The sequence below is a fragment of the Cavia porcellus genome, unplaced genomic scaffold (genome assembly GCF_034190915.1).
Source record: "Cavia porcellus strain 051 isolate PalLab524CR breed Dunkin Hartley unplaced genomic scaffold, mCavPor4.1 scaffold_6, whole genome shotgun sequence".
NCBI lineage: Eukaryota > Metazoa > Chordata > Mammalia > Rodentia > Caviidae > Cavia > Cavia porcellus.
The window spans coordinates 91,311,120-91,324,311 of NW_026947489.1; the positions used below are offsets into that span (position 1 = coordinate 91,311,120).

Genomic DNA, 13,192 nt, shown 5'->3' on the forward strand with positions numbered 1-13,192 from the left:
GGTGGGATCCCAGCATCCTTGGCCTGTTTCAGAGCAAGGCTGTCACCGTGGCCTGGGTCAGGACTGGCTTCTCATGGTGCCCAGCTCTATGCAGTGACCAGGGGTGCTCAGTCAGCATGATGTGAGTGAAAAGGCCCTGGGGCCAGGCATGGCGGTGCACACCAGTAATCCCAGCACATGGGAGGCTGAGGCAGAAGAATTGCCACAGATTTGAGGTCAACCTGAACTACATAGGGAGACCCTGCCTCAAAAACAAAAAGACCAGGGTTGGGGATTTAGTTCAGTGGCATAGGCGCCTTCCTGGCAAGCGCAAACTATGAGTTTGATCCCTGGTACCACTAAAAGAAAAAAAAGATCTTCAAGGCTTCCCGGGGCCAGTGTTGGTGTCCACACTGCCCTCCCCTGGGGAGGCAGAGCTGTGCTGAGATGGGACCACAGTGTCCCAGAGCTATGTGGACAACCCTGACCTCCTGCTGTGCTGTGTGGGGCTGGGGCTGTGGACAGGTACCCTACTTGATTCGTGGGGTTCTGGAAGGGCCTCACCACATCCTGTCCCTGTGGTGATAGTGCCTGAAGCCCCCACTAAAACCCATTTCTTGGCCAGGCATGGTAGCACATGCTTATAATTCCAGCACTGGGGAGGCTGAGGCAGGAGGATTGCTGCCAATCTGAGACAAGCCTGGGCTACAAACTGAGCTCAATCTCAGCCTGGACTACCTAGTAAGATCCTATCTCAAAAACCGCTAAAATTCCTTTAAATGGATGTCATGCACCCTGACAGGTTTAGGCACAATGAAGCTGTTTTCTGGAAAGTGGTTTTTTGTTCTTTATCTTTTTAAGTCAAGGTTTTCAGGCTGGGCTTCAACTCAGTTTCAAGCTGACCTCAGACTTGGGCTGCTCCTCCTTCCTCAGCCTTCTGGCCCTGGAATTACAGATGTGTTCCACCACGCCTGGTGCGGATCTCTGAAAAGCCAATTTTCCTGCAGACTTGAGCAATTGAACAGTTAACAGTACGCAGAAAGGGGGCTGGGGATTTAGCTCAGCGGCATAAGCACCTGCCTTGCAAGCAGGCGGTCGTGAGTTCGATCCCCGGTACCAATGAAAAAGACAAAAAACAAAACAAAAAAAAAAACAGTACGCAGAAAGGCAGGTGGGGGTTCCCAGGTTGGTGCCCCTTTTTAATAGGCTGTAGCTGATCCAGACCTGCTGTGAGTGGCCTCTGGGTGTGGTCCTGGGCCCTCCTGTTCCCTTGACTGCCCTGCTTACTCTGCTTCTGGCAGTGTGGTGTCCCAGGGGGAATTTGTCCCTTCCCCTTCAATCTGATACCTTTGCTCATCCAAATTTTGCAATCTATTTTCAGATATAAAGTGAGAGGGGTGGGGGCTCTGGGAAATGGCCTTGGCCGCCAGCTCCCTGAGGTCAAGCCTGTGCAGGTCCAGGTCGGGAGAAATCCCCACCCCTGGCCAGGGCCAGTCTTCCCAGCCCGCTGGAGCCGTGCCTGGTGGAGACGTGTCCCTGTTCCACAGCCACAGCCACAGCCACAGCAGCGGCTGGGCCCTGAGTCCTCCGGGGAGCAGGGGGGCAGAGCTGAGCGTCTGCCCTGCGCTGGGCGGAGGAGGTGACGGGAGGGGAAGGTGGGGAGATCCGGCGGCGGGAGGGGAAGCTCCAACGTCGCCTTCCTTCCTGGTTCCTGCAGCCGCGGCAGCTGCTGCCACTACTCGGCTCCGCGTGGACAGAGTCGGCGACTCGCTGAGGGTGACTCAGAGGGCGCCCAGCCCGGAGCACCAGTGTGCATGGACCCTGGGGTAAGGGGGCCGCAAGGGCAGGGGTGCCATCGTGGGGAGGGCTCCCCCAACCCCAGCGGGTGCTACTCCTCCAGATCCCAGGGAGGGCGTGGAGGTGATAGGGGTTCCCACCTGGCTCACCTTGGCCCGTCTTTCCTGATGCAGCCCCCGTCTGGTAGCCAGCACTGAGGGCCAGGGGTTGGGGGAACAAGGGCACCGGGAAGCCCGAACACTGGGACAGTTTGGGAACTTTGCATGGCGGACAGCAGGAGTTTCCCCTGGGGCAGCCTCTTGCAGCCCAGCTCCTCCACTGCAACCTCCTGGCCACCCTTCCCTGCCACATCCCTGTCATCTCCTAGCCTGGCTCCTAGGTGCCCCCATTCCACAGGAAGACCTGAGCTGCTCCCCCAGCCCCGGGCCAGCCGCACTCCTCCAGTGCCCTCCACTGCCCACATGCAGCCCTGCACATTACTGATGTCCTGGCAGAGTCAGGACAGCCAGGGCCCATGCCGAGGGCGCTGTGGGCATACTGCCTATGGACCTCAGCACTTCCCTGGCCATCTCTCCCTTGTCCATGGTGTCCCTGTCGGCCCCATGGCCTGCTCTCTTTGGGTGGGCATCACTTCTCAGGAGCCAAGAGGACTGGGATGGGAAAAGGGGAGTCATGAGGCTTTGGGAGACTGAAAGGACAAGTTGGGGGGACCTCGGGGCATGTGTGGCAGGCTGTCTTGGGCCTCAGTGTCCCCATGTGAGAAATGGGGCCGTGAGGATATGGGGACCAACCGAGGGGCCTGCGGGGTGCAGGGTGAGGTAGCTGAGCCATGGCGGGGGGGGGGGAAGCCCTGCAGGGAGGGGAACACGGATGGAGGAGCTCTTGACAGTCCCCATCCCTGGCTCCTAGTGACCCCCCAGGCCTCTCGAGCCCTGCAGTGTGCCTAAGGTGGGCTGGGCATTCTCTAGTGTCCCCTTGGCCCCAGCCTGCCTGGGTGCCCTGTGTCACCTCAGTGAGCGGGCTATAGTGCCAGGGTGTGGGCAAAGGGACCCACCCAGGGTGGCACAGGGTGGATCAGGGGCAGCACATGGCACGGTCTCTAGCAGGAGGGCTTTCACCTTTCCAAGGACCCCATCAGGACCAGGTGACATCTGACCCATCCGCCACGCCCCACATCCTCTGCAGGGAGTGGCCTCTCCCTCTTCCATGGACATCCCATCCCTGGCTGAGAGCACTCAGTCCTCGAAGCCCAGCAATGGCCAGCAGGTCTGGGGGAAGCGGCAGAAATGGGTGGGCCTGGGCCTCAGGGATGGATGGGGAGCAGCCACCACTGCTTCCCTTCCTCTGGACTGCAGGGCTCTGAGCTGTGGGAGGTGGTAGAGGAGCCCCCAGGCAGGCTGGCAGCGGAGGGTGTCAAGGCCCAGCGGCAGGAGGGTCACCTGCTCAAGAAGAGGAAGTGGCCCCTGAAGGGCTGGCACAAGGTAGGGTGGTATCCAGGGTGGGGCCGCAGCAGGAGGCTGCTGGGTGGTGCGCCTCTGTGCTGGGAGAAGGGTCTAAGTGTCCACTCTCTCTGGCCCCTGTCCTCATGGCCTTGCCATCCTGTCCCTCCCTGCCACTGTCACAGAGGTACTTCGTGCTCGAGGATGGGATCCTGCACTATGCAACGACCCGGCAAGATGTGAGTCGGGGCCAGGGCTGGGGTGCGGAGGGGCCTGCCCGGAGCCAGGGCAGGGTCAGCACGGGCACCTACAGTCAGCACTTGGGCCCCTCCTTCGGGCCCCACTTCTGTAGATCCCACCAACTGCAGATCCAAAACACAAACATTGTATTTCCTCAGTCCTGGGGGTTGAACTCACGACCTTGTGCTTGCCAGGCAGGCCACTGAGCTATTTCCCCTGCCCACACTTATTTTTTTAAAGTTGCTTCTGTGCAGAACATGGAACAGATTTTTATCTCTAACCCTAACCCTAACCCTCACTCACTGTTGAACACCACACAACACTCACTGAGGTGGAAGTGTTTACAGTCTCTGGTGTCATCTGCCTCCTGTGGTAGCAGGTGACTGACGAGTCCCCTCTGATGGTGTCACTTGGTCCTCGGGGCGAATTGTTACCCGGCCCTTGCGCCTTGAGTAGGCAGTGGTGGCTCTGTGGTCCTGGGGACCTAAGCTCGGTCCTGTTTCCCACCAATCCCTCGTCAGATCACCAAGGGGAAGCCCCATGGCTCCATCAACGTCCGGCTGTCAGTCATGTCCGTCAACAGGAAGGCCCAGCGCATCGACCTCGACACCGAAGACAACATCTATCACCTCAAGGTGCCGCGGCAGGGGCTGGCAATGTGGCTCAGGGCAGACATTTGCCCAAGGAGTGAGGTCCAGGGTTCGATCCCTGGGGCAGCCATCTGGGGAGCCAGGTTACTGGCCTGCCCATAGAGGCTGAGGGTCTTTCCTGAGTTGGCATAAAAATGCCTTCGTAGGTGGGCATGATGGGACCTGTAAATTCCAACACTCTGGAAGGCCGAGGCAGGAAAATGGCAAATTCAACTCAGCCTGGGAAATGTAGCAATTTCGGTCTCAAAATAAAAAGTTAAAATAACAGCCAGAGATGTAGCTTAGTGGAAAATCCTGGGTTAAACCTCCAGTGTCTCAGAAGGAAGAAAAGAAGGAAAGGAAGAAGGAAGGCAGGGAGAAAAAGAAGCGGGGAGGAAAGGAAGGAGGAAGGGAGTTGCCATTGTGTATGACAGCCAAGGGCTCTGGGCGTGGTGGTGCATGCCTGTAATCTCAGCACTCATACGTAGGCGGAGGCAGGAGAATCACTGGGAGTTCAAGGCCAATCTGGTCTACAAAGTGAGTTTGAGGCCAGCATGAACTGCATAGTGCAGCCCTGCCTCAAAAAAAAAGCCAAGGGCCACTTGCCCTGTGGGTTGTCTCGTGAATAGGGTGGGAGTCTTGGGGTGTTGTGCTCCGTCTGCCTGCCCTCTTCACAGCCCAGGTGCTACAGGGAGAGACCCTGCTCCTGGCCAGCAGCCCTTACCTTCAGCTGCCCGCACCCCCATCCCTTCTGCAGATCAAATCCCAGGACCTCTTCCAAAGCTGGCTGGCCCAGCTCCGTGCTCACCGCCTAGCCCAGCAGCTGGATGTGCCTGGACCCACAAATCGCAAGGTAGGGTGGGACCTGAGGTGGGGCCAGTGGTGTGACTGTTCAGGGGTGGCACTTGAGGGACTCTCCCTGACCCCCAGCTTGCCCACAGGTTCCTGGCACCCAACTCCTAACAGTGGGCAGCACCTCGGCTCTGCCTGGAGTTGGAGCTCAGGAGAAGGTGTCATCCTGGCTGAGGGACAGCGACGGGCTGGACCGCTGCTCCCACAGTGAGGGGCAGACAGAGCGGGCCGGGGCTTGGGCTGGGTGCAGGCGGCAGAGGTGGGGGGCGATCACAGACAGGGTGAGGGCTGAGATGCGGCAGCCATGCATGGAACTGCAAGTGCCCCGGGTCCTGCTTGGTGCCGTCTTTGGTGGAGGGAGGAGGTAGAGACAGATGGTCCCAGCCTGTGTGGGGACTGGCATCCTCTTTCCTCTCCCAGTGCTCTCTGAATGCCAGGGGAAACTCCAGGAGCTACACAGGCTCCTGCAGAGCCTGGAGTCCCTGCACCGCATCCCCTCGGCCCCTGTGATCCCCACGCACCAGGTAAGGGTGTGTCCCGGGCACTCCCTGGGGTGGGTGCGCTTCCTCTGCCCTGCCACATTTTCCCAGGGAACCACCATTGGCCCAGCTGCTGGGGACCGGCTCTGCCCCTTCCCGTGCCCATGCCTCTGCCAGACAGCGCTTGGCGTCTCTTCCCCTCATGCTGTGAGTGAAGTCGCACCCCTTGACTCTCCAGGCCTCGGGGACCACCGAGAGACCCAAGAAGGGCAAGCGGACCACTCGCATATGGTGCACGCAGAGCTTTGCCAAGGATGACACCATGGGGCGGGTGAGCGGCCTCGGGGCCTAGGCTGCAGGGCGGGATGGAGAATACACTGTCCCCTCACCCGCCCTTTCCTCCCAGGTTGGTCGTCTCCACGGCTCTGTCCCCAACCTATCTCGCTACCTGGATTCCCGGGACCCTTCGGGCTCCCGGGGGCTGCCACCCCCAGATTACGCCCACGTGCAGCGCAGTTTCTGGGCCCTGGCACAGAAGGGTGAGTGTGAGTTGGGGGAGTCGAGGGGACGCAGGGTAGGAGGTGGGAGAGTGACACGTCCCCTGCCCACAGTGCACAGCTCACTCAGCAGTGTCCTGGCCGCCCTCACCGTGGAGAGGGACCGACTGTGGGATCTGCACCGGGGCTCCCAACCAGCCAGATTCGGGGTGAGTTTGGGGACAGAACCAGGCAGGGCTGGGCGCAGACGGAGGACCCCAGCTCCTCACCCACTGCTCCTGCAGGTTGCAGCGACCCCCGCCGGGCAGCCACGTCTCCACTCGCTGTCCATGTCCTCCGACACCACGGCGGACTCCTTCAGCTCCCTCAACCCCGAGGAGGTGAGGCACCAGCATGGCTTCTCTGTGCCCTCTTTCCCCAGGGGTGGGCACTGCAGTTGATAGACTGGAAACTGACCCCGGAAGTCTGGGCTCCCACGACCTGGGTGCAGCCGCTCCTGGAACAGCTGGGGGCCCCTCTAGGGTGCACTGCTATTCACTCAGCACCCGTGATGCATTCTGACCCGCCAGAGAGCAAAACTAGGACCACAGAATCACATGGAGGCTTGGCTGGACTGCCCTTGAGGCTGGGCCCTGGGCTACTGCCTGCCAGCTATGTGACAGGGCCTCACTTCAGTGTCCTGATTTGCAGAGTCGGGCAGTAGATGTACTGCCCCAGGGTGTGTGTCAGGCTGGAATGGGCTTGCCTGGTGTGACAGCATCCACCAGTAAGAGGCTAAGGACTGCCTGGAGTTCAAGGCCAGGCTGGGCTGCAGAGCAAGATGGAATGAGTTAGAGGACAGGGGCTTGGAGCGGGACTCGGAGGCCTGCTCCCCAGGGGGGGCCCGTGGGCCTGATGCCCTTGTGGCCCCCACAGCAGGAAGCTCTGTACATGAAGGGGCAGGAGCTGACCCCACAGCTGTCGCAGAGCAGTGTCCTGTCCCTGGCTGATTCCCACACGGAGTTCTTTGATGCCTGCGAGGTCCTCCTCTCCGCCAGCTCTTCTGAGAATGAGGTGAGGGCAGGGGCACTGTGGCAGAGTGGTGGAGCGCCCTCCCTCCCTCCTCCCTCCATGTCTCTGGGAGCATTGCTGGGGCCTGGGTGGCCTGGCTTGGAAATCCCTGTGGGGGCCTCGGCTGTACTTTCAGCCCCCATTGCCTTCCTGTGACCCCATTTCAGCTTCTGTGCTCCCAACCTTGTTTCCCCAAACCCTGAGCTCAGCAGGCCAGTTTATCCCAGGGTCCTGCTGAGCCTCACCCCAAGTGATGGGGACGCCCCATGCTGCCAGGCCCCACAGGCAGTGCCTCCTCTGCCCCTTTCCACCAAAGGCCTGGCTGGGCAGGGCTGTGCAGGCCCCAGGCACCACCAGCCGCTTGGGGGAGGCTGGGTTTGCCCATCTATCATCTGTCCCGGCCCAGGGCTCAGAGGAGGAGGAAGAGGAGGAGGAGGAGGAGTCCTGCCCCAGTGAAGTCACCGCCAGCCTTTCGGAGGAGAGGCTACAGCTCAGGGCAGCTGATCGCTGTCAGGAAGGTGCCAGGTGGCAGTGGGTGGGCACCAGGCCTGGAGCCTTGGGAAAGTGGGGGTCCCTTGTGACCAGTGAGCTAATGCATGGGCCTGCAGCTGAGGAAGGCTGAGTTGGGCAGCTTGCAGGTGCAGGTCTAGGATGTGGGCCATGCTTGGGCTTGGCACTGGGTCTCTGGTCCAGCAGGCTGGGAGCCTAGCATAGAGTCTGACTTCTGTCAAGCAGACAGACACACAGCACTGGATAGGCAAAAGGCCCCAGTGTGTAGGGTGGTACATGCCTAAATTCCAGTACTGGGGAGGCTGAGGCAGGAGGATTGCCACACATTCAAGCCTGGGCCACACAGCAAGTTCAAGGCTAGGCTGAGCTCTAGCAAGACTCTCTCAGAAACCCAAAAAGAAAAACAGGTCCAAGTTTGTGACTTTTAACAGAGTGCCTTCAGGCCCATCGGTTTATTTCTCCCTTTCTAAAAGAGGCCGCACCCTCAGCCTCCTGGCATCTGCTTCCGTTTATAAGGGCCAGAGTGAGGGTGGCATCGGCGGGCATGGCACTTCCTTTCCCGATAGTTCTTAGCTGTGGGGGGCACCGAAGTCCCCCGAAGTGGGGGCTCGTCGTTGTCACTTACACCGGCAGTCACCTTGCCCTCCCCAGGGCGGAGACGGGGCCAGGGCGGCAGGCTGTCTGCACCGGAGGGAGTGACCTGGACAGTCACAGGGGGCTGTGTTGCAGGGCGAGCCCCGGGCCCCCCGCGCCGCCGCTGCCTACCCGCCGCCAGCGGCCCCGGGGCCGACGTGAGCCTGTGGAACATCCTGCGCAACAACATCGGCAAGGACCTGTCCAAGGTGTCCATGCCAGTGCAGCTCAACGAGCCGCTCAACACGCTGCAGCGGCTGTGCGAGGAGCTGGAGTACAGCAGCCTGCTGGACCAGGCCAGCCGCCTGGCCGACCCCTGCGAGCGCATGGTAGGCGGGCGCCGCCCCGGGCAGGGCTGGGGGCATTGCCGCTGACGGGGACGGCGACCCCTCTCCAGCTGGTTGGTGCCCTGCCCACCCCACCCCCGCAGGTGTACATCGCGGCCTTCGCGGTATCGGCCTACTGCTCCACCTACCATCGCGCCGGTTGCAAGCCCTTCAATCCGGTCCTCGGGGAGACCTACGAGTGCGAGCGGCCCGACCGTGGCTTCCGTTTCATCAGCGAGCAGGTGAGGCCAGGGCGGGCCTGGGGAGCTAGAGGGTTCCTGCCAGCCCCGCACCCCCCTCGGATAAGGCTCAAGCTCGTCCTGGAGGCGGCACCCGGAAGCTGCTCTAGAGGGCGCACTCGAGTTGGCTCAGGAAGGATGGGTTAGCTGGAGGGGCCTGGAGCCCAGGGCTGGGAGATTCCACCAGTCCGGCAGCCTGGAGCACCCTGGGGCTGGAGGGCCTGGCAGGCCAGACCCTGCAGAGCCCAGGGCAGGGGAAGGAGGGTCTGGCAGTTGGTTTTTAAATCGTGAAGGCAGGTGTAATCCCAGCACTTGGGAGGCTGAGGCAGGAGAATATCTCCAGTTCCAGGCCAGGCTGGGCTACCTAGTGAGATTCTGTCTCAGGAAACTAAAAAACGCCCAAAACCCTGAAGCCAGCAGGAGGCCTGGAGGAGATGAAGTGGCAGAGTGGCAGGTTCTGAACTGTACTTTGTAAAGAACTCTTGGTGGTGGGGGACTGTGGCAGTCGGGGGTGGTTTGGAGACTGCTGAGGTCGTCTGCTGACAGTGGTCCACCCTTAGGTAGTAGAGCTGTTTACATGATGCCCTTGGTGGACCTGGTGGCCTTCATGGTTCTTACCAAGGAATGGAGTGTGGTGGGTAGGGGAGGGGTCCGGATGGCCTCACCTTTCTGACCCGAGGATCCTGTGGTCAGTGGAGAGGCCAGTCGGCACCACAGTGTATGAGGGAGGAAACTGAGGCAAGGAGCCTGAGCTGTGGGGCAGGACAGCCCATCAGGGAAAAGTCAGGGACCCCTAGAGAGGTGTTGGGCAGGAGAGCCTAGTCTGTGGGGCCCGGGGGCATCACTGGCTCCCTGGGCAAGGTGGGTCTCCGGGTAAGAAGGGGCAAAGGTTGGATCACAGAGACTGTAGAGTGGAGGGGTTGGATCCCAAGAGCAGAGGAAAGTAGCCCAGTTCTGGAGACCCAGGCCTTGCCCCGAGCTGTGGGTGACAGGGAACTGGGAGAGAGGCCTGGAGGGAAGGCTGGGGACGTGGAGGTTCCAGTCCCAGGGTCTTGCAGGGGCACTGGGGGAGGGAGGACAAGCCAGGGGTTTCCAGGCTGTGGGGAGAGGTGGGTACAGGGATCCTCAGGAAAGGCAGAGCCAGGGTCCCTTGGGGCACAGTTGTGGGGGTCTGAGGAGGCCTTCTAGGAGGCAGCCTGGGCAGGGCTGATGGGGGAGCTCCTGAGTGGAGTGAGAAAGGAAATGGGGACCTAATGGAGGGGGAAGGAGGACTGGTGGTGGCCAAAGGTGAAGGGAGGAGAGATCCGGAACTAGCTGGTCTGTTTCACCAGTGAGGGGCGTTGGGGGGCCTTTAGGGCAGCCTCGAGAAAGCTCCTCTGTTTGCCAAGGTCTCCCATCACCCCCCCATCTCGGCGTGCCATGCGGAGTCTGAGAATTTTGTCTTCTGGCAAGGTGCGGGGCAGGTGGGGCAGGTGGGGCTTGGCTGGGGGGCAAAGGGCACCGGGCGTGGCTGGAAGCTCCGGTCTCATCTCTGCTGTGACCTCCACTCCCCACCTCCAGACATGAAGTGGAAGAACAAGTTCTGGGGCAAATCTCTGGAGATCGTGCCAGTGGGCACCGTCAATGTCAGCCTGCCCAGGTGGGTGAGGGCTGTCACCTCCTGCAGGATGGGTGGCCCTTAAGGACAAGGTGGAAGCATTTGCACATTTTACACCTGTATTTGTAGCAGCTGCAATAAAGAGAGGCGAGAAGCTTAGAACGGTACAGCAGGCAAGGCTCCTCCCGGTCATCTGACTCAGTCCTTTTTTTGACTTTTTGACTGTGACTCACAGTAAGAAATGTTGAGATTTCAAGCTAACACACACACACACACACACACACACAGACACACACACGACTGAAAGGATGTCAGGACTAATGTCTCATGAATCACCTCTGAAAAATAGAGAGCTGGGGGTGGTGGTGCACACCTGGGATCCTGGCCCTGGGGAGGCCGAGGCAGGAGTATCACCACAAGTTTGTGGCTAGCATGGAATATACTGAGACCCTGTCTCCAAAAAGAAAATGTGACCACCCCTCAAAGTGGAGCCACCACTGGGACTCCCACCCCCCCTCCAGCCTCCAAGCCATATATCAGCCCACCACATGCTCCTCCCCCACTTCCTGCACTCTGTCTCTCTCAGGTTTGGGGACCACTTCGAGTGGAACAAGGTGACATCCTGCATTCACAACATCCTGAGTGGCCAGCGCTGGATCGAGCACTACGGGGAGGTGCTGATCCGAAACACGCGGGACAGCTCCTGCCACTGCAAGATTACCTTCTGCAAGGTGGGCACTGCCTGCCCTGCATCCCACCCCAGCGGCGTTTGCCTCTGGGGCCAGCTTGGTGGGGGACCACCAGGGACCCTCGCTGAGGCCAGCTTGCCTGTCCTAGGCCAAGTACTGGAGCTCCAATGTGCACGAGGTGCAGGGCGCCGTGCTGAGCCGCAGTGGCCGCGTGCTCCACCGCCTGTTCGGGAAGTGGCACCAAGGCCTGTACCGGGGCCTCCCGCCAAGTGGCCAGTGCATCTGGAAACCCAGTAAGCTGGGCGGCTGGGCGGCCTGGGCAGGGTGCGGCAGCCGTGGCAGCCCACCGGCCCCAGCGCCTCGCCTCCCCCAGACTCAATGCCCCCAGACCATGAGCGCAACTTCGGCTTCACCCAGTTCGCCTTGGAGCTGAACGAGCTGACTGCCGAGCTGAAGCGGACGCTGCCGTCTACTGATACGCGGCTGCGGCCAGACCAGAGGTCCGTGCCCGAGGAGCAGGCTGTGGGGGGCGGGACTCTGGCTGTGGGGGGTCTGCGCAGGGCCGCACCCCTGACTGCAGCTTGGGTTGCCTGACCGCCAGGTACCTGGAGGAGGGTAACATCCAGGCAGCGGAGGCGCAGAAGCGGAGGATCGAGCAGCTGCAGCGGGACAGGCGGCGGGTGATGGAGGAGAACAACATCGTGCACCAGGCTCGCTTCTTCAGGTGCCTGCCCCATCCCTGCCGTCCTGGGGGTAGGGGTGGCAGTCAGACCAGGCCAGGCCCCTCTGCCCATCGCCCCCTTCCCGCAGGCGGCAGACGGACAGCAGCGGCAAGGAGTGGTGGGTGACCAACAACACGTACTGGCGGCTGCGGGCAGAGCCGGGCTACGGGAACCTGGACGGGGCTGTGCTCTGGTAGCCCCGGCCCGGGCCTCACCCTGCTGCCCTCGGCCTGGGCCCGGACACTGGGGTGAGGCCAGGCTCCCCTCGCTGCCCTGGGGCAGCCTGTCCCCTCTGCCGGTCAGAGGGCTCAGCAAGGCCGTGACCATGATGGGGGTGACAAGCGGAACCGCACTTCCCAGTCTTGTCACCCCGACAGCCTACAGTCGGCATGTAAGCCTCTTCCTGTTGTCTCCCCCTTCCTGGCCTCCCGGGTGCTGGGGGACTCCAGGCTCCCAGGATCTGCTCCCCATTCAGTGCCTTCCTAGGACACAGGGGACCCCCTGATGCTCCCCGGCCTCTGTGCCCAGAGCGGTAGCCAAGCTGCAGGCAGGGAAAGGAAGCAACTTTTCTTCTGCAGCCCGCCCAGCCTCTCCTCCCGGGCCCTGGCCAGCAGGCCTTTCTCCAGCTTCCTGGTCCTAGGCCACCCATGTCCTCCTCCTGCAGCTTCCAGCTCTTTCCTCCCCAGTACACGAGGGGCTCCCTTCTGGAGGCGCCCTCTTCCAAGAGGGTACAGCCGAGGGCCAGGCACAGACCCATGGCAAGGGAGCCAGTGCGCATGCGTGCCTAGGTGCGTGCGTGTGTACACGCGTACGTACGTAGGTGCGTGTGTGCTGCGTCCTGCTTGCTCGCAGGGGAGTCAGCTACACCCCGGATGCCACGGCTCCAGGCTGTCCGCTATGTTTGCTCATTTTCTCAGTTTGCCTCTCTAAGGTGAATTGCTGTGACATTCTAAGCTCCAATAAAAAGTTTGACCTGTGACTCTTTGTTGAAAAACATGCACTGAGGCTCCATGCAAGGACCAGAGCCACCACTGCGGCTTGAATTGTGTCCCCAACAGATGGGTCCCCAGCCCCTGGAAAGGTGGGCTTATTTGGAAATGGCCTTTGCGGATATAATGAAGTCAGACCGAGGTCCTGTGGCATTAGGGTGGCCCCTCATGCAATGCTGGATGTGTTTACAAGAGGAGGGAAATTGGGCGCACAGACACATGCAAAGAGAAGAGGACCATGGGAGAGCCGGGCGTGGCACCACACAGCTAGTATTCCAGCACTCTCGAGGCTGAGGCAGGAGGATCTCTGCAGCTTTGAAGCCAGCCTGAATACTGTCCCAAAAGACAGAAACACAGAAAACACAGAAGTGGCATTCGTGGACAGGTGGCAGAGACTGGAGTGAGGCGTGGAACGAATGCCAAGGGTGCTGGAGCTGCGGACACCGTGGCTCAGCTGTGAGGCACATTTCTGTGGTTTTAGGTCACCAACCGGTGACCTGACTTTGTTATGGCCGTCCTAGGGGG

At 60.9% G+C, this 13,192-nt stretch overlaps 1 protein-coding gene across 5 annotated transcripts; it reads left to right on the forward strand.

Moving 5' to 3' along the window:
* Positions 1-1,608: 1,608 nt before the first annotated feature.
* Osbpl7 (oxysterol binding protein like 7) lies at positions 1,609-12,657 on the forward strand. 5 transcript variants are annotated; one of them, XR_010048307.1, is made up of 23 exons: positions 1,609-1,805; positions 2,904-3,042; positions 3,132-3,257; positions 3,401-3,454; positions 3,977-4,090; positions 4,842-4,937; positions 5,026-5,143; positions 5,357-5,460; positions 5,654-5,746; positions 5,822-5,954; positions 6,027-6,121; positions 6,197-6,292; positions 6,828-6,965; positions 7,369-7,480; positions 8,202-8,434; positions 8,536-8,673; positions 10,059-10,122; positions 10,231-10,309; positions 10,854-10,998; positions 11,105-11,249; positions 11,374-11,456; positions 11,558-11,680; positions 11,767-11,831. XR_010048307.1 is itself a non-coding variant. In XM_023563874.2 (23 exons), the coding sequence occupies exons 2-23, from the start codon at positions 2,983-2,985 to the stop codon at positions 11,873-11,875; spliced, it is 2,502 nt and encodes an 833-aa protein (XP_023419642.1). In that variant the 5' UTR covers positions 1,609-1,805; positions 2,904-2,982; the 3' UTR covers positions 11,876-12,657. The 5 variants fall into 5 exon arrangements, 4 of the variants coding, with proteins under 4 accessions (XP_023419642.1, XP_063107489.1, XP_063107490.1 ...); XM_023563874.2 differs by having other exon boundaries at positions 11,330-11,456; positions 11,767-12,657; XM_063251419.1 differs by having other exon boundaries at positions 11,330-11,456; positions 11,558-12,657.
* Positions 12,658-13,192: the final 535 nt, after the last annotated feature.